The 18,298-nt window shown below is 50.2% G+C and overlaps 2 protein-coding genes across 3 annotated transcripts; both read right to left on the bottom strand.

The window, feature by feature from the left end:
* Positions 1 to 903: 903 nt before the first annotated feature.
* SSTR3 (somatostatin receptor 3) lies at positions 904 to 5,921 on the bottom strand. 2 transcript variants are annotated; one of them, XM_014885347.2, is made up of 2 exons: positions 5,607 to 5,921; positions 904 to 2,594 (listed from the first exon to the last, which is right to left on the bottom strand). In XM_014885347.2, exon 2 carries the CDS (start codon positions 2,531 to 2,533, stop codon positions 1,328 to 1,330), a length of 1,206 nt encoding a protein of 401 aa, XP_014740833.2. In that variant the 5' UTR covers positions 2,534 to 2,594; positions 5,607 to 5,921; the 3' UTR covers positions 904 to 1,327. The 2 variants fall into 2 exon arrangements, with proteins under 2 accessions (XP_014740833.2, XP_014740832.2); XM_014885346.2 differs by having other exon boundaries at positions 5,436 to 5,910.
* Positions 5,922 to 8,658: 2,737 nt separating this feature from the next.
* RAC2 (Rac family small GTPase 2) lies at positions 8,659 to 17,633 on the bottom strand. The gene is made up of 7 exons (XM_014885333.2): positions 16,716 to 17,633; positions 14,269 to 14,340; positions 12,976 to 13,093; positions 11,455 to 11,517; positions 10,644 to 10,803; positions 9,630 to 9,764; positions 8,659 to 8,918 (listed from the first exon to the last, which is right to left on the bottom strand). The coding sequence occupies exons 1-6, from the start codon at positions 16,748 to 16,750 to the stop codon at positions 9,634 to 9,636; spliced, it is 579 nt and encodes a 192-aa protein (XP_014740819.1). The 5' UTR covers positions 16,751 to 17,633; the 3' UTR covers positions 8,659 to 8,918; positions 9,630 to 9,633.
* Positions 17,634 to 18,298: the final 665 nt, after the last annotated feature.

The raw sequence follows: 18,298 nt of genomic DNA, 5'->3' as shown, positions 1-18,298 counted from the left end.
TAGAATGGTCTTGCCTACCTGGCCTTCTAAGTCCAAAGACATTTTCTTTATTTACAGTGAAGCTTAAGGAGAAGAAAAGAAATGCTGCCTCCAACTCATGTCTCATTGTCTTTTTCTTTACCCTTGCTACACTTCCCACTAGGGTACAGAGGCAGCAGGACAACCCTGAGGAATGCGAGGTGCAGGGAATAAATGTTCCATTTTTTTCTCCCAGGTAAGTCCCAGCATCCTGCCCAGAGTCCATAAGAGCTCTGAAAAGAAAGAGGAGGTTTTGAGCAGTCAGTGTTCTCCAGCCATGATCAGCATAGGCAGGAAATCTGTCCTCAAGACATTTTGAAGAACTAGAGAGGGGCCAGCCATGCATGTAACCGGCTGGTATGTCTTTGCTGCAGACATTTCTCCCTCCTGTTCATTTTTTGGGGTAAACCACTTCTCATGTTTATAAGCAGCATAGTCAAGGCACTGTGTTGCCTACACGTGGTATATGCCATTTGGGGACTTCCTCGAGGTGCCACCATGAGATGGCAGCCTACGCCCTCCAAAGCTGGATCATCTAAGGGCAGATCATCGCTTCAGGGCTGACCTTGCTCTCTCTGTACTCTCAGTGCTCATCACCTTTTCAGCTCTCCCTAAATGCAGTCTGCTTTTTACTTGGTGTTGCCAGATGAACAATTCCTGGTGGCCAATATGATGCTTATTCTTCAAAACCCACTGGCCTATGGAACTGTACAATGTTATTCCATAGGAAGAAGAACTTGAAAGCAACCAGCCCAGTTATGCCACCTTCTACCAGTTCACCAAGCAGTCAGGTATGACTTAGGGGTCACCAGCAAGAAGGAACCACCAAGAGACTCTCAGGACAGAGGAACACATGTGTAAAGGAGAGGGAAAATACATCAATGATTTTGGGGAAATTAATATCATATGCATGTTTATTCTGGGAAAATCAATGAGCATGTGTGTAAAATATAGTATATAAATAGGAGCTTTTTCTGTATTCAGCATGCATGATATTTTGAAGGAGATAACCCCTTTGCATCCAGCCAAATAAAGAATGCCTGCCTGTTAATGTTACATTAGTGTTAAGGAGGTTTTATTTTTTACCTATTTCTGGTAACACTGATACCACACAAACCTCAGGTGTCTCTTCCAAAGCCAAGAACAATGCCTTGCTTTTTCCACAAGATCATGGAGCCCTATTCATCTTTAAGCATTCTCTCAGACTTTATTATTCCCTTGTATCGATGTCTCCCATTGCCTTTAAAAGCAGAGAAGGTGAAGGGGATCCCATGTCCCGATGTCTCTTTCCCCTGCACCACCTCTTTCATCATAAATAACTGACATGCAACTTGTTGCTCTTTTCACATCCCGCAGGCTCTTCAGGGAGTGGTTTTTGCTCATTGCTTTTTCCTTCTCCACTGCTTAGAGGGTGCTCCTGCCTGTCATTTCCATTCTGTGTGATCTTGCTGATCTCACCCTCTTCCCTTTCGTCATCAATCTTCTCTGGGGGGCATGCTGGCACCTCCTGGCTCTGGACTCGGCGGGATGGCCTGAAGATGGCCCTGCGGAAGCCCTGCTTGAAGCGGTAGGAGAGGAAGCCGTAGATGATGGGATTGGCACAGCTGTTGGCATACGGCAACACCACCACAAGGAAGTAGACTCCAAAGAGGGATGGCTCCTCTGGCAGAGGGCAGACAACATTGATTATGTTGAGGACGTAGAAGGGAAGCCAGCAAAGGACGAAGACAGCCACCACGGTCACCACCATGCGGGTCACTCTGCGCTCGGAAAGCTTGTGCTTGGAGGACAGAGCCCTCACCCGCCTGCCAGAGGAGCGAACCTTCACAACAATCAGGAGGTAGCAGAGACAAATCACCAGCAGTGGTCCAAAGAAGCCCAGGGTGGCAGTGTAGACGATGAAGCCAGCTCTCCACACTGAGGCAGGCTCTGGCCACTGGATGTGGCATGTACTCATCCCTAAAGGGACATCTGAGAAGACAACCACGGGCAGCACTACTATGGAAGACAGCACCCACACGGTTACACTGACGGCCTTGGCCACCCGTGCTGTCCTCCATTTGGAGGACTTCCCTGGATGGACCACAGCCAGGTAGCGGTCAACGCTCATCACAGTCAGGCAGAAGATGCTGGTGAACTGGTTGATGGCATCCACAGCCATCACCAGGCGGCACATGAAAGAACCAAAGGGCCAGTAGGACAGGGCATTTTGAGCAGCCAGGAAGGGCAGGCCCAGCATGAAGAGCTCATCAGCCAGGGCCAGGTTCAAGATGTACACATTGGTCACTGACTCGCTCACGGAGTGCCGCAGGACCACATAAATGACCAGGGAATTCCCAGCCAACCCCACCACACAGACAATGAGGTAGACCACGGGGATGAGGACACCGCTGACAACTACACCAGGGCTGACGGTGGATGAGCTGTTGGGGGTAGTGAAGCCTGTCCAGCTACTGGAGGCATTCCCCTCCTCCAACACTGCTGGCGTGGGGAGGCTAAAAGCAGAAGTGTCCATAGCAGAGGCAGGGAAGAGGGCAGGGGGCAGTGTCCTTGCAGGATCAGTTAGCAATCTGGAGCTGAGGGGAGGAGAAAAAAAACATTGATACTGGGGACATGACAGCTGAACAAGCCACAGGTAAAATCACTAAATTAACTGTGTGTTAGGTATGGGCAGGCATGGGAAATCAAGGGGAGTTTGTGGATGCTAGCAGATGCTGGAAAATCTAGGACAACATCAAACGCATCTAGTCCCGCGAGGCACAGCGGGCACGAAGGGACAAACGGGGACATGGCTCAAGGTGGGCCTCTCCTCTAGCGAGAGATCCTCTGGGGAAACAACAGGCTAGCATAAGGACAGGGAAAGTTTTCATATTCTGCTAATGGATCCAATACTGAGGATATGGTCACCAGGGGCCTGGCTCTCATTTATGAGTGGCAGGTGTTTTACAAACAAAAGAGGGAAAAGCATCCAGTGACAAAGAGCCTTTCCAACTCTGACTTTCCTATTCTCTGGGTATTTATTCTCCTGCTTGCTGAAACTCTTTTTGGACTGGCCAGGTTATTGTTAGCCCCACAGGAGAAGGAAAAGCACTTTCAATCTGAGCAGAGAGGCTTAGCTCAGCACCTGAGCTGAAGGGCAGATGGTTTGTGTAATGCCAGTTTGAGAGTAAAGGAAAGATAATTTTGAGTACAGTCCAGATCCTTCTTGTCTCTTTTTCTCTTGTTCTCACTGCCTTTCTCTTCCTCTCCTTCTGCACTCTGCAACACACTGCTAATGGTAGAGGCTCTGCCTGCCCCACCTGTTTGCAACACCAAAGCAGTGTCCCAGCCTTCCTAAGCTGAGGAGCCCAATTGCTCGTCATGTCAGGGTTTGGCATGGAAACAGCACTCAGCTCACTCAGAGACAACCTTGAACAAACAAGCTCTCCATTCACCACCAGCTCGCTGCTGACACTGGGTGAGGAGCTGCAGGGAGAGAAGGGGAGTGCCTTTTATCAGGGCTCCATTTGTGAAATACAGAGCCCAGCACATTCTGTGGACCAGAGACACCTTGGAAAACCTAATGCAGGGGAGATTTGTGCTTCTTTCAGGATCACTCCAGCTCTGAAAAAATCTTCTTGAAGTGTGGACTGGCAGGGTCATCCTCCTGGATTAGGTTCTGGAAAGGAAGATGACTTGGTGGAAGAGAATGGGGACCCTGAGGCTCATCTTTTTGCATCATAACAAATCTCTTAGGGCTGTGAAGCTCCTTTTCTATTGAAATTAAAACTGGATACGTCAAATGAAAGGACTCCCAAACTTAACTACTTTCAGGAAGCCAGAGACACTCCAGAGACTTTTCTCACAGATGTGATTTTCTGTAGCATCACAACTTTTTTCACAAATGTCTAATATATACAGTGTTTGGGGGCTTTTTGCTTGGTTGGGTTTTTGTTACTTGTTTGTTTGTTTGTTTGTTTGTTTATTTGTTTTGTAGGTGCCATTCCAAGTTCTGGAAACCCTAGGGGAGACCTGAGCTTTAGATGGATTCCTTGGACATCAGACAGGCAAACCCAACAGGCTCCACAGATCTATCAAATTTTATGCTGAAGGAACCTCATCTGATAGGCCCCTTAAAAACACAGTTGAGCAACTACATCTTAAGGCCATTTCTACAGGCTATTGTATAAATGTTTCCTGCCTTAGAGCATTTGAGTTTTGAAGCACTGGGATTGTTTAGATTTTCTTAATTTTCAGGTGCCTTGGGCTGTGACACACTGTCCTGAGAGAAGCCCATCTCATGGAGTCCCACACATCATGAGTGGCTGCAATGAATAAGGACAGCAGGAAGTGATTTGAAACTCTCAGTTCAAGGATGATATTTTTTCTAATTCTGTTCTAGTGACACAAATCACTTGTTGGAGAAAAGAGGAGAGCAATGGCTGCTCTAGGGACAAAAATCCCTATAAAAGGTGGCAGAAGCCAGAACAGTATATTCATGAAAGGATGATCCTCTAAAAGATGAAGAAAAAGATAAGAATCCTTTTGGATGTTCCTCCTGCATGCAAAGGAATTTAAAGAAGAAAAAGGCCAAGCATTTGGAGCCTTACAAATAACAAATACGGATGGAGATACTCCTGGTGGAGCTGCAAAGCATTTGCAGAAGTATCTGGGGTCCAGATCTCAAAGCCAGTTGTTCAGACTGTTGTTTAGAAATACAGTAAATCCAGCTTCAGTGTAGCTTCAGAAGCTCTATCAAAAATGCTAAGGCGTGCAACAAAAAACATGGATTTCCTATAAACTCATTTTCCTGCTCAGAGAGCTGCAGGGGAGAAACTTGATCTTTAAGCAGGCGTGGTCTGTTGCTGTTATTCTAGCTTTGTCAAGTACTATGTACCAGCTCAAATGCCATGTCACACATTTTGGCTAGTTTGGCAGAAAAAACACTGGGCACCAGTGCTCCATCTAGTTTGGATCCACTCTGCTGGTTGCTTTGGCAGCACATGCATAGGTAGGAGTTGGTGAGGAACCCTGGCCTCAGACTGATAGTGTGTTGGCATCCACTTGGATCTGTTCCTGATGTGGACAGCACCTGTTGCAAGAGGCTTGGGATCCTCTGACAGGTGCTACCGGAATATGCCTGGCTCATGCAGCTGGAGGGCAGGAAATAAGGCAGAGAGGCAGGAAGAGATGGGAAATTGGCACTACTTCTTTCCTTAGGGAAAAAAACATAAATATATATATATATATATTTCTGCATTGAATGAGAGGAGGAGATGGATGCTGAAAGCTGAGCCTAGTCCTGGTAACAAACCATGAATAGCAGCTGGGAGGGACAATACAGCCAAATAACCTGCACCACTCTCTCCTGACCCCCTCCCCTCCTGTCCCCCTTGTTTCCCACGGCCCTGCTCCAGCTCAGGACTCTGCCGTCTCACCTCAGGGTTGAGCTGTCTTGTAAGGACCAGGCTGGACTGGCAGAGTTGGAGGGTCGGGAGCGGAGGGTGGTCGGCAGGTTTTCTTCTCTGGAACTGCAGACTTAACTTCTGCGTGGACTCATGCCCGCGGGAGACATCTGGGAAGAGCGGGCAGAGCCGCTGGGTACTTACATGCCGTCGGGATGTACATTTTCCTCCGCTTCCCCGGGAGAATCCGTGTCATGCTTGGCCCCTTCCCCTTTCTTAAACGCGACAGAGCAGAGCGCTCCCGGAGGGAGCGAGCCCCGCCGAGCGCTACCGGAGGAGCGAGTCCTTCTTCCCGGACTTGCCCATCGCCCCCGCAGTGCCGGGCGTGGGAAGGGCCCGGGGGCGGGCGGGGGATGCGCGGCCCCTCAGCCCCACACCCGTGGGTCTGTGCCCCACGCAGCCCCCACCATCGGCGGGGCTCGGGCAGAGGGAGCGGAGCGCCGGTACCGCCGGTACCGGGGGACGGGCGGCGGCAGCCAATGGGCGCCACGCACGGAAACACCGGCAGGAGAAGGAGGGGATGGAGGGGATGGACGACAGGGCAGGAGAACAATGATGAGCGGCGGGAGATACCGGGATGGAGAATAAAAGCGGGAGAGGGAGGCGCAAGGAGATGGGCACAGGGATAAGGGAAGCGCAGAAGAGGCGAGGATGAAGGAATGAGGAGTGCGGTAGAAGAAGCTGAAGACAGTGGAGGGAAGAGGGAGAGGAAGAAAAGAGGAATGCAGAGAGCAGCTATGGGGTGGGAGAGTGGTGCGCAGGAGGCTCGGCTCTCCTAGGGGCACCCAGGAGACGAGCCCCTGCTCCAAGGGTCCTGCAGGCAGGACTGGGGCTGCTCGGAGCTGCAGGGACACAGCAAAACCTTCTGGCTGGCAGGGTGCTCAGAATTGGGGCGATGCCGAGCACACAAACCCTTCTCCCTTCTGCCCTGTGAGCACCTCCAGATGGATGGAGATGAGGGCAGATGGGCAGATAGGGGACTGTCTGCTTCAACTCTTTCCCTTTCCCTGGCTCCATGCATGATCTCTTTCGCACCTTCTTTGAGAAAATGTTCCAGTTCAACAGCCCCAAACTCTCCCACCAGATTTCATCTCTGCTGGAAGACACAGATCCAGAGTAAACTGATCTAAGAAAGAAATGAGTCTTTGTGTGAGCAGTTGTCCCAGGAAGGATTTTCCCATCCCATTTCCTGCACAAAGGGCTTCCCTGTCATTCTCACCCCCTTTCCTGCCCTGCAGCCAACATCAGTGACTCCCTGAGCTGTGCATCACCCAGTTCTTGACATTTGGCACTGCTATTGTGAGCATTTGAGCCCCTAGGGTAAATTCCAGCTTTAACAAAAGAAGGCAGTATCTTTTCAAGCACAACATAGCCAGGGTCTAAAATCTGGCATCCAAACCCACTTGGGCAACTTTATGTGCAGCCAGTGCTGCTCAAAGATGAGCTGATGAAGGCAGTACAGGACTTCAAAGCTGTCAGGCCTCTTTAGGCTAGAACACGAACACAATGCTGTCTGGAGACACAGAGAGGAGTCCTCATTGGGGAAGGAATCGTATGGGTAGCACCCAGAGGTTTTCTTTACCACGGCAGGGCAGGTGTCTCCAGCACCATGCAGACACCTGCAGCATCATGCAGAAGCCCCCAAGCTCCTTTGTTAGAAGGAACAGAGCCATGCAACAGCAGTTCTACACAGTCCTGCTAACCCTTGCAGGACTTGTTAGCACAGGCACAGTCACAGGATCAGAAATTCCAGGTCTCCAGATCACTTCCTCAGTGCCCTGAGTCGTGTCCCATTCTCTGCCTCAGCTCCAGAGGGGGGCTGTGCAAACTGCTCAAATTGTGTTGGGAAGAGAGCTCAGCCTGTGCACTTCCACAGGTAGGCAGATACATGAATTTTGCTTCACACACATCGTATGCATTGCTGTACGTGATAGGGGATAGGGCAGACCAAAAAGGTAAAAGTCGAGGCTTGAAAACTGGAGAGAAGTAATAAACTACTGGGAATATATTGCTTTGAGTCATGCTTAAGATGCTCAAAGGAGGTTAGATCCCATTTTCAAGTACTTTGTGTCCCTTGCCCTTTCACAGGTACATAGCCCATACCATAGGCTTCATTTTTACTCTTCTGAACTTACATTGACATAATTTACATTACCTTTGGATGGGGCCTTGGAAATTCATCCAGCAGCCCACGTACAATGCAGATATTTGTGGAACTCCCTGCCACAGGATGCCCACCAAGGTTGCTCTGAACTTTATCAGTAGGTAATGTGTCACATCACTGAATTAACTGCCATATTCCATGAATTGAAATTGCAGAAATTTCCCTGGCAGCAGAGTACCTCGAGAGCTTCACTGTGTCTGGCTGTACCTGGCATCACCAATGAACCTCCTCAGTGCAGGAAGCAGCCTTTGAAGCTCAGAAGTGTTGCTGCATTTGTGAGCAGTACTCTGGCTCAACTCCATAGTTTCTCTGTGCCCTCCTAGGACTGCAGGATTTTGCAGTGCCAATCATCACACCCTGAGCCCTCTTCCCTCCTGCAAGCAGTGGCAGTAGCAGCCACCCTGTAACACTTACTCTCAAGTCCCTGCAATGCATCAGGAAAGCAGGTGCTCACAGCTGCCAGATCCATAGTACTGCTGGGACCTCTCTCTTCAGCTTAATTTTAGTGTCTTGGAGGCAATTTGTCTGGACTGGTGACTCATTCCTCCCCCTTTAATTTTTTTTCCCTGCCCTCCTCCTTCCTATTCTCACTCTGCCTGTGTCTGGCAGTGTGAGAGAGTGCCAGAGCTTAGGATTAATGCAGCAATGTTTTGGTGAAAAGATGTCCCCAGCAACCTGCGGGGGCAGTCCCCACGGAGAGGACTCTGCATCCAGCCATCCCCTTCCAAAGCCTGCATCCCATCCTCTGCGTGGCACAGAGGGGAGACAACTTTTCCTTTGAACACATGGAGACTGAGAAGAGGAAAGGAAAAAGGAACGCAGGAGGCTCAGCTGAGAACTTAGCAACTTGGAGGATAAATCAGGTCTGGTTTCATCATCCCACAGCAACTGGGGCTCACCAGGCTTGGTGTGGTGCTGCCTGGATTGTCACTGCTGAAGGAGGGGCACGGCTGGGAGGTGTCTCCAGCCCAGCCATCCCACTGCTCACAGCTTCAGGGCTGTGTCCCGCTGAAGTGCAACACATCACGGACATGACAAGAATGTACAGTCTGTTTATTGGGTCTTACTCACTATGTTGTAATCTCAGGGGCCCGGAAGGAAGGGAAGGGGCAGGTGAGGCGAGAATGGGGACATTGTGTGAAGAGACAAACCAGTGCTACAGAACCACAGCAGTCTTTCAAGCTGGCAGAAGTAAAAAGCAATGACCGCCCCAAGGTGCTGAGCTCTGGGTTGCTGGAGCCATCACTCTCCTGTGTGCTGGGCAGCGCCTGGCATCAGGACGAGGCTGGGATCTATAGCCAAAAACATGACAGACCTCATAATACCAGCTCGACTATTTTCCTGCTCTCCCTCCCTCTGCTCTGGTGATGGTGGGTGTATGAATGGGTCCAAAAGGGTCCAAACTAGTTCTCACTCTTCTCTCTCATCAGACTCTGATCTTGTCCTGAAGCCTCTCTCTTCCTTCTGCTGCCTTGTACTGAAGTGGAGGCAGGTAGGGACAATATAAGGAGTAAGGGAGTCCTGCAGGACAAGCTGCCACTTGCCAATGAACAACACAAAAAAACCCCTTGAGGTGAGCAGGGCTTGGTAAGAGGAAGGGCCACTGGCAACTGTCATGAATAAGGAACAGCTTTTTTTTTCCTTATTTTTTTTCCTATAGGCAAAGGCTATGGCTTCATAGATCTCAGAGCAGGTCATCCCCAGGGCAGCCTGGATGTAGTTCCCGCTGTGGCAGAAGCTGACAGACAGTTCTTCTCTGTGAGGGTACATGTGGAAAATCCTAGGCTGCCCCATGGCAAGAGATGGGAACAAACTTGTCCACAGTTAAGCAGAAAGGAGGGGGAAGTTGATCTTTCCCCAAGCAGGACTGGCTGTCTCCCTCTCTCTTTTTGAAGGTGACCCATTCCAACAGCCTCACCAGGAACAGAGTGGCCCCGACTGTCTGGGTTCGGGAGCAGGAAAGCACCACTGGTGTCAGTGGCAGGGACTGCTGTCAGACTTACCTGGTTAGAGGAGGCTGCATACCCGTTTCTTGGTCCGGGTGGGCTGCGGGCACAGGACAGCTCGGATGGCCTCGTCAAACACCGTCTTGAGGCCGCGCTGCGTCAAAGCCGAGCACTCGAGGTATTTCACAGAGTCTGTCGGGAGGAAAGCAGGGGTTGCAATGGGGAGGAGGGGAGCTGGGGTAGGCACTGGGGATACCCAGGCCTCTGCTCCTTATGCTGGAAAGCACGGCACCTGGCTCTTGACCAAGCTGAATAAACACATCTCAGGTGATCAAAGACATTACACATTGTCAGGACACATTTCACTCACTCAGACAGTCTTGACTTCAGGGCAAAGCTTGCCAGCTGCACTAGGCCTAGGTTTGTCTATTGGCTACCCATGTAGCCAGAGCAGAGCCATTTTGTGTGTCTGACCACGTTATCCTGGCCAGACACTCTCCCTGCTGAACTCTTTCTAGAAAACTGCCTCAAGCTGTGTTTTTCACCCTCTCTCCTACTTCTGTGTGCCACATCTGAGAAGAGGTGGATGGTGGGGTGAGACACTCATACCTAGGATTGCATATATGAGCCCCAGCAGACAGAGGCATGCACAGGAAACTGCAGTTGCAACTCTTCCTGCGAGAGGTTAAAAGCCTCTCTTCTGCCTCTCTCCGGATACGGAGGAGTGGCCTCTGCCCACAGTGCAGCTGTGGCTTACACAGAAAAAATATTGTCCCAGATAGAACTATGCAGAGTAAAAGGGGAGGAGAATGCGAAAGTGTGTAGCTGTGTGTGTATGTGGAGGATGGTGGCCAGAGACAGGCAGAGGGCTGAGGGGTTGAGTCTGCCTCAAGAAGCAGATCTCTTTCCTGAGTCTCCTGAGGTGCATTTTGTCCCATGACCGTGGAGTCTTGTGTCCCTCAGAGATGCCATTATGGGATACTGCTACAAAAGCCTCGTTAAATTGGGGTGAAGCCCTTTTCTTCTTCCTCTCTCCTTTCAGTAGGTCCAAGACGATTCCCAAACACATACCTATTTCCTTGGCCAGAGCAAGACCCTGAGGATACGTTATGGGGGACAGCTTCTTCTCCTTCAGCTTCTCAATGGTGTCCTTGTCATCACGGAGATCCAGCTTTGTGCCCACGAGGATGATAGGAGTGTTCGGGCAGTGGTGCCGCACCTCGGGGAACCACTAGCAATGGAGCAAAGGGGTCACACATATGGGCATGCACATGGGAAAACAAAGAGCCACTCCTGAAAAAAAATGTCAGCAAGGTAGCTACCAGCCTGTCCTTTCTCACATCCGTTGTTAGGCACTACAGCCTGGCCCAGGCCAGCTCCTGTTGCTGAGTCCTCAGGCAAAACCCCTGACAGGGAGCTCAAATTTTGTTACATGAAAGCACAAACTGCTCTCTGCCCTTGACCCTCCCACCCAGGGAAGAATCTTAAAGTGGTAGGAAGGACATACTCTTGTTCTCCTGTTCACCAATCTCTCCCTTCTTCCCTCACTTCCCATCTAAAAGCTGTGGGTTCCTGCTTCTTATACCCTATGGATCAATCCTGTGTGTCTATGCTTTGACAGTCTTGGCTGAAAGATGCCATCAGAATATAAGTCTGTGATCTGACAGCACAATAGCCCAGCAAGATGAATACTAGCCCGTTAGTAGAGTTGGCCACCTTCTCTGAAATGAACCAGAAAAGGCATCTGAAGAAGGTTTCTGACTAACAGAAAAGACATGACCTCTTGAACCTAGATGTCCCAGTGCTAGTCTCTCACTGTTCTTGCAAGACCACCACCACTGTCATTCCCCTCGTCCCCTGGGGGACCAGGATATGGTCTCACCTTAGCACGGACGTTTTCATAAGATGCTGGGCTGACAAGGGAGAAGCAGATCAGGAAAACATCCTGTAGGCATACAACCATGGTTCAGAGTTAGGATAGGAGCATGGGATGGCATGATGAAGCAGAAAGAGGGGGAGGAGGGAGGGGAGGGAAGGTCTGTGTGGGCAACACCCTCCCTCTGCAGCAGAGGGTTGTGCTTGGGAAAGCTCGCTCTATTATGTAAAAGTCCTGACTGCTGCTTCTTGCTTCTAGCAGAGAAAAGGATCTCCACTCCCCTGAGTCATTGTAACCATAGCCACCATTATCACAAGAGCCAAACGGTCAGTTCTGAGGATAGGGCTCTTGTGGTTGGCACACTCATCCTCATGGGAAATGGCCTGACAGCTTCCTGCTCATTTCTCACAGAACACCAGAGAGCTTTCAGGCCAAAGAAATTTTGCCTACAGTTGAGACAGACCTAGTTTCAGCCTAAAAAGTACACAAACAGTACTCAGAGGAGGCAGTTTTGGCTCTCCAGGTAAGTGATTCTCCAGGGCATGGTAGAATACAGACTTCTTTTAAAATCAGAGCAAACCAAACAGAACCAAAACCACACCTGCTCATCAAGGTTATATCTATTTCATCCAGTTTTATCTAGCTGAAGCAGTGGTGCCAGACCCAGTCTATCCATTTCCATACTTCTACAGCCACCAGAGACAAAAACCTTGGAGAAACATTCCTCCACCTATCCTTGAGATATGTCCCAGGGTGGATGCAAGCATATTGTTGAGAAATAGACCTGCTTGCACCGACTGCAGGCAAAAACACCTTATACCAGGTGTCTGATTTTTAGGTGGCTGAACCTAGCCCGAACAAATAACTTCTAATCAATTCCTAAACTTTTTGATTGCAGTGGCAACCTTCAGACTAATGTCTGACGCAGCAAGGTCTTTCTGAGCTTGCCAAAAGCTTGAAACCACATTCTCCACAAAAGGTGTTCCTTAAACCCTGAAATCACTCTGTCAGTGTGGTGAAAAACCGGTGAACACAGTATCTGAGGCACCCATTTGTTCTACTCGAGGCACCAGAAGATCAAACACATGCCCAGAAATCATATCTCTTTTAAAAGGCAGAAGACACAAGAGTGGGGTTCACAGATATGTGACAAACTCCTGCCTCAGCTCTTAAATGCCATGAACCACCTTAACTTTACAAAGGGAAGGTTTTTTCCAGGGCTGTGTAAAGCATCTGCCCCACACAAAGTCAGCGTCAGCTGGGCCCAGGAGTCTCTTTGAATGTCTCATTTTCTTGTTCAGTTATGCCAGTTATGGGAGTTCAGATAAAACCTCCAAAATCTCCCTAAGATATCTTTCAACTTTCAGGTTTCAAGGCAGTTGTATATCAACAGAGAGATTCTCAGAAAAGGGCAGCGAGAGACAGTAACAACCCTGTCACTGTTTCATGGCACACTTTGATTTCTGCAGTGAGGGATGGAGATGTAGCTGAGTGAGGAAGGGAGGAGGGGCATGGAGTGTGACCCACCGTCTGCGGGTAAGAGAGCGGCCTCAGCCTGTCATAATCCTCTTGTCCAGCAGTATCCCACAGTCCCAGATTTACAGGCTTGCTGTCAACCATCACGTTGGCAGAATAGTTATCAAACCTGAAATTCAGAGACATAGGCCATGGCTCAAACAGGAGAAGAGGGAGCCATTCCAGTAGTGTAGGTGGGGTTCACTAGCAGCATCCAGGAGCAAAGGGTGGTGATTCTTCTTCTCAGGTCACCTGGCTGATGCTGGTTCCCTGTGAACCTCCACCTTATGAGATTCTCACTCATCAACCTCCTTCCCGTCATTCAGCTGTCCTGGAGAGGTGCCTGGCTGCAGCTACACCTTTGATACCTCACATGCAGGTTCACAAACTATTTTCTTTTGCCATTTTCCCCCCCAATATCCTTCCCACAACTGCGTCTGCTCTACAGCCAAGCCCCTGTCTTTCTTCTGTGTTCTACAACCTAGTTTTGTGCTTAGAAGTGAAGAAGAATCCATGTCTCTGTAGTTTGCTGCCCTCCTCAACAGCCCTGCTGGAACTGAGAACAATGTGCCCCATTACTCTTTGACAATCCAGCTTGAAATATTTTAGAACATTTTTTGTCAGGATCGCATGCTTAGAAGTAAAGTCTTGGTAGAAATGAAAGAGGAGCAACAGAGTAGTTCCTATCCTCATGCTAGAAAATTTTACTTCCTGGTCCTTTTGGTACTTTTTTCCCAGATTAAGGGAAACCAGTGATAGGGAGGAACCAACACAAAGGTTGAATGTGTTCATGGCATCTGCACATTAGAAGGGACATGATTTAGTAGTGGGCTTGGCAGTGCTAGACTAGTGTTTGGACCTAATGATCTCAGAGATCTTTTTCAACTAATTCTATAACTTTGCTCCATGCAGAATCTATGACTGCTCCAATGACAGCAAGTACTTTGGACAGGGAAGGAAGTGGGGTCCTGTGTCCATCCACCTGCCTTCTCTTGGGTCTGGCCCTAGTTGTAGCCTAGTGCCTGTTTGTTTTGGCCAGCAAGATCCCATCTGCTACTTGTAAACTTAGCAAGCAGATAGGCCTTGACTTGGCTGGAGTCTCCCAAATATCCCATTTATACCAGGGTTTTATACGGTTGCTTCTTGTGAAAGGTGACAGATCCAAAGTTAGAGACACCTTCACTGGGTTTCCTCTGCTTGGCATGGAGATTGTGACCCACAGAGTGCACAACAAGGGGTCGCTGCACCCCTTCACAAACTGCTTTTCATGCCTCCCCCTCCAGGACCTGTTTATGCATTACTCACACGGTGGGGATGTATTCTCCTGGGAAGGCATTGGTGGTATAGCTGATAAGGAGACAGGTTTTTCCCACAGCCCTGGAAGAGAAAGAAAACAATAGCAGGAATTCATGGCAGTGCAGGCAGTCTTGCTAGGGTGAGATGGAGATGGGGCAATCCTTCCACACCTCTAACCTAGCCCTATCTGGAGACCCCTGGAAGCAGAAACACATTCACATGACCAGACAGTGCACAACACCACAGGTTAGAAACCTGGCAGGAAGAAAGACAGGATGTTGCCCAGAAATGTTTGTTGTCTTTGAGCACGAAGGCTTGTTTTTACGGTCTAGTACAGAGATCACTCAGCTAAAACACATCCACTCTGAGATGGAGGTGGGAGCCCATTTTGCAGTGCAGGCAGAGTGCTGTAAGCTCACAGCCAGGACAGCTGCACTGGCCGGTGTGCCATGACAAAGCTGCCATTCCAGCTTCAGCACTTGAGCATATGCTCTCCTGCCTGCTTTTCGGGTGCTGTGGCCAGGGACTGGTTGCAACTTTTCCTGACTTACCCAGTCTCTCTCATCTACAGGAAGCTGCAGCAACACCAGCACAAAAGGTGCCTGCCTCCATGGCTGATGGAGGCTGCTGGTGGTGTTTCTGAGCTAGAAGCTGGTGCTTCCTCTCCTCAGCCTCCCCCACAGTCTGCTGCAGCAGGGTGGAGTGCAAGGTAGCAGCACAGACCAGACTGGGTGAGAGCATTGGTGGGAAAAGGAGCAATAAGGCTATCGTGTGGGGAAAGGAGGTGTTGTGGGCAAGCTGAAGCCTGTGGTGAGGAAAGAAGTGCAGAGAAATCTGAAGAAAATAAAGCCGCTAAGACAGGAGTTGGAAAGAAAATATTTCTCCTGCTGGATGCTGTTTCTCAGGTTTGTGTGGCCTGGGAAAGCTTGGCCGTGTTTCAGTTATAGAACACAGAAAATGGAGGTGGTGACAGCAACCTGCCTCAACTAGCACAGCCCAGTAGGAGGGAGAGGTCTTTCCTGGGCAAAGGCTAAATTCTGCTCCTGGGGATTCTCAGACCATCTCAGCTGTACCTGCAAAGTTCCCTGCCACAGGGCTGCAGCTCTGCCTTTTTGTGTGCCCCTGGCAGGCACCTTGGTCACAAGGCACCTGCCTCTGTCGCTGCACTGTGGGGCAGCTGGGGAGGAAGCTGAGCTTTTCGGCATGCTCTGACATTTGTTTCTTCCTGCTGCCACCCCTCTCTCTTAGATCCTCCTCTCTCAGGACACGGGGCTATCCATGATGTGAGGGGGATGCTGCCTTGAGGGAAGGCCACAGAGTTGGTGCTATGTGTGAGGGGCAAACTGGGGGGTGGAGAACTGGGTAACAGATGAATGCCCAGTGGAGTTGTTCATCCAGCTCCAGCTTAAAGCCTTCAGGGGACCTTTCTTAGAGGTTGTGGTTTTTATTTGGGGCACTGCCTTTCCTCATGCCTTCTCCCTGTCCCCTTGCCCCTGAGAACATGTCTGACATGTATGGTTACGGGTGCAGACATCTTCTTTCCCAGGCGAGGTCTGAAGGAGGAAGTGACAATGGGGAGCAGCACTGCTGTAAATGTCTCTTCATCTGCTACATTATAGCTGCTCCAGATAAGTCTGGCCAGCTTCTAGTTGGAAAGGAATAAAGCAATTCCATCCCAAGCACAGACTCTCCTCCTTGCCTCCCTTACATTTACTCATCCCACAGGGCAAGAAGATGCTCTGTCCACTGTATCCTTCCTGCCCCGGGCAGTGATGTCTGCTTAACTCATTGTTGGCTTGGATCAGGCCATTTCCAGGCATCAGGGGACATGGGCAGAGAAGTCACCATATTGTGAAGGTGAGGTTTTGTTAGCTTCCACTCCTATACTTTTGCCTATCTCAGTGGAAAGAGCTTCTTCTCCATGGGCCCACAGGGGCCCCTTGCCAGCAGTCTCCACCACACCCCAGTACAGAGCCAGCCTGCTGAGAAAAGCTGAACATAGAGATCCTGATAGACATCTTGCCAGGACCAGAGTGCCATGCCCTCTCCCAGTCATTCCCAGTGAGCACAGGGCTTTCAAGGAGCCATTCTGCAGGAGAGCACCCGTACCTAATGGGTTTTAAATCTAACTCCTGCCTACAAGTTGAATCGGACAGGAACACCATGACCTCCTGTGCATGGGACAGACCTACTCTATTTCCCATGGATGCAGACGGAAATGCAGATGCATGAACAGCATTTCCACGCAGATGCATTGCGAAATGCCCTCTTCCACGCTCCCCGGAGGAATGTCCTCTGCCCCGGGGAGGGACGAGCGACCATGTCTGCAGGAGTAGCAGGATCTGCAGGAGGTCGGAAGCAAAGCGGGGGAAGTTTCACCAAGCATCCACTTTCCTTCGTGTCCCTGGTGACAGCCTGTCCGGCCCCGCACCCCCAGCAAACCCGCAGGTACGTACCCGTCTCCCACCACCACACACTTGATGGCTTGCATGGCTCTGGACCCGTGGCGGAGGACGGTGCCCGAGGCAAAGAGAAGTCAGGCCAAGGCAAACAGCAGGGAGGGATGGGCAAGTGTGGGTATCAGGCCAGCAGGTTGCAAGGAGGGAGGAAGTGGAAGAGGGAACTTCACTCGACGATCGCCCTGCGGTCCCTCCGCCCCTCCACCGCAGCCGCAGCTCGGCTGGCTGAAGGCGGAGCCGGCGTGACTCCATGCTCGGGATGATGACTGCTCTAACACTTCTTGTTCTCCCCGCGAATCTCACCCACTGCCTCCCCACCCCATCCCAGTGAACAGCGGGGGGCACCAAACTGCTTTTCCAGGGCAGCTGAACAAGGGTTAGAAGCAACGTGGAAGGGTGCATTTTCTCCTCCCTCCTTTATCACCCAAGCTTTGGAGGAGGTGGTAGCAGGGAAGGGAATCTGAAGTGGGAGAACTGGGGTGATGAGGGGTAATGAAGGTTTTTCAGGTCTTCACAGTGCCCCTAAGTGTCAAGGATGAAACATCTCAAGGAACAATACTTCTGCGAAGGCTGAATAAGGAAGTCATGCAGCCTCTAGAAAGCAGTTGCGACCCAATGGCTGCTCTATTTCTCCTCTGCTGTAGGGATATGGTATTGCTGCACTTCCTCACCTCCCCAGACTATTAGTACATCCTCCTCTTCTTCAAGCTGAACAACTCCAACTCTCTCAGGCAGTCCTCATGGTCCTCAGAAAATAAAAGATTTTTAGAGCTAAGCATCAAGAAGAAGAAAGCAATCACCCAAGAAAGAAGAGACAGAGCAGAATGATCCCGGGAAGCTCTTCTCTTTTCTTTCCATTATTGAAATGAGAGTTTGCCTCTTCTTTCTTCCTTCTCCTCCCATGCAACATGGAACCTTGAAAAGAGTGTATGTGTGCACATCTGTGTGCTCCAGCCTGAACTCATGAGTGGATGGGCAGGAGATGGGTTTTAGAGAAGATGGGATATGGTAGCACAGAATTAATTAAAAATTTCCAGGCTTTGCCACAAGGCAAATTAGAGCAAGAACAGTGGGTTTGCAGCTGGGATGTTCCTGAAGGAAGGAACTCTGAGTAAAGTGTTTCTCCAAAGGCTGATGACCTTTGTGCTGCTGCAGCCACAGGAGGCTGCTGTGACTGACCTGCTCTGGAGGAGGGCGCTCCCAGCTGTCACTCAGCACTGGCTACAGCCCAGAAACCTTCAACCATGGAACGTTTCCAAGTCTGCCGCTATTTCAGAAGCACAAAGTGACCAGCTGTACGAGGTGTTCCCTCTGTGGGTGGTAGGGAAAGGGGAGGAAGGAAACCCACTGACACTTCTGCAAGTGAGAGCAGGAATGGGACACAGGAGTACAGGTCAGAGAAGGACGTAGGAGAGAGGGATAAAGGCTTTTACAGAGAGGAGCTGGAAAGGACAGGCAGGCACAGAATATATGAACTCAGTTAGAAGGCAGATGTATCAGGCTCTAGAGAATGCTAATGGTGGAAAGACAAAAACCATTCTAGGACCTGGTGGAAGAGACGAACAAGGACCACTGACCTG

The sequence above is a fragment of the Sturnus vulgaris genome, chromosome 5 (genome assembly GCF_052056855.1).
Source record: "Sturnus vulgaris isolate bStuVul1 chromosome 5, bStuVul1.hap1, whole genome shotgun sequence".
NCBI classification, from domain to species: Eukaryota; Metazoa; Chordata; class Aves; order Passeriformes; family Sturnidae; genus Sturnus; species Sturnus vulgaris.
The sequence above is the reverse complement of the archived record's forward strand: the minus strand, read 5'-3'. Positions and strand labels throughout refer to the sequence as shown.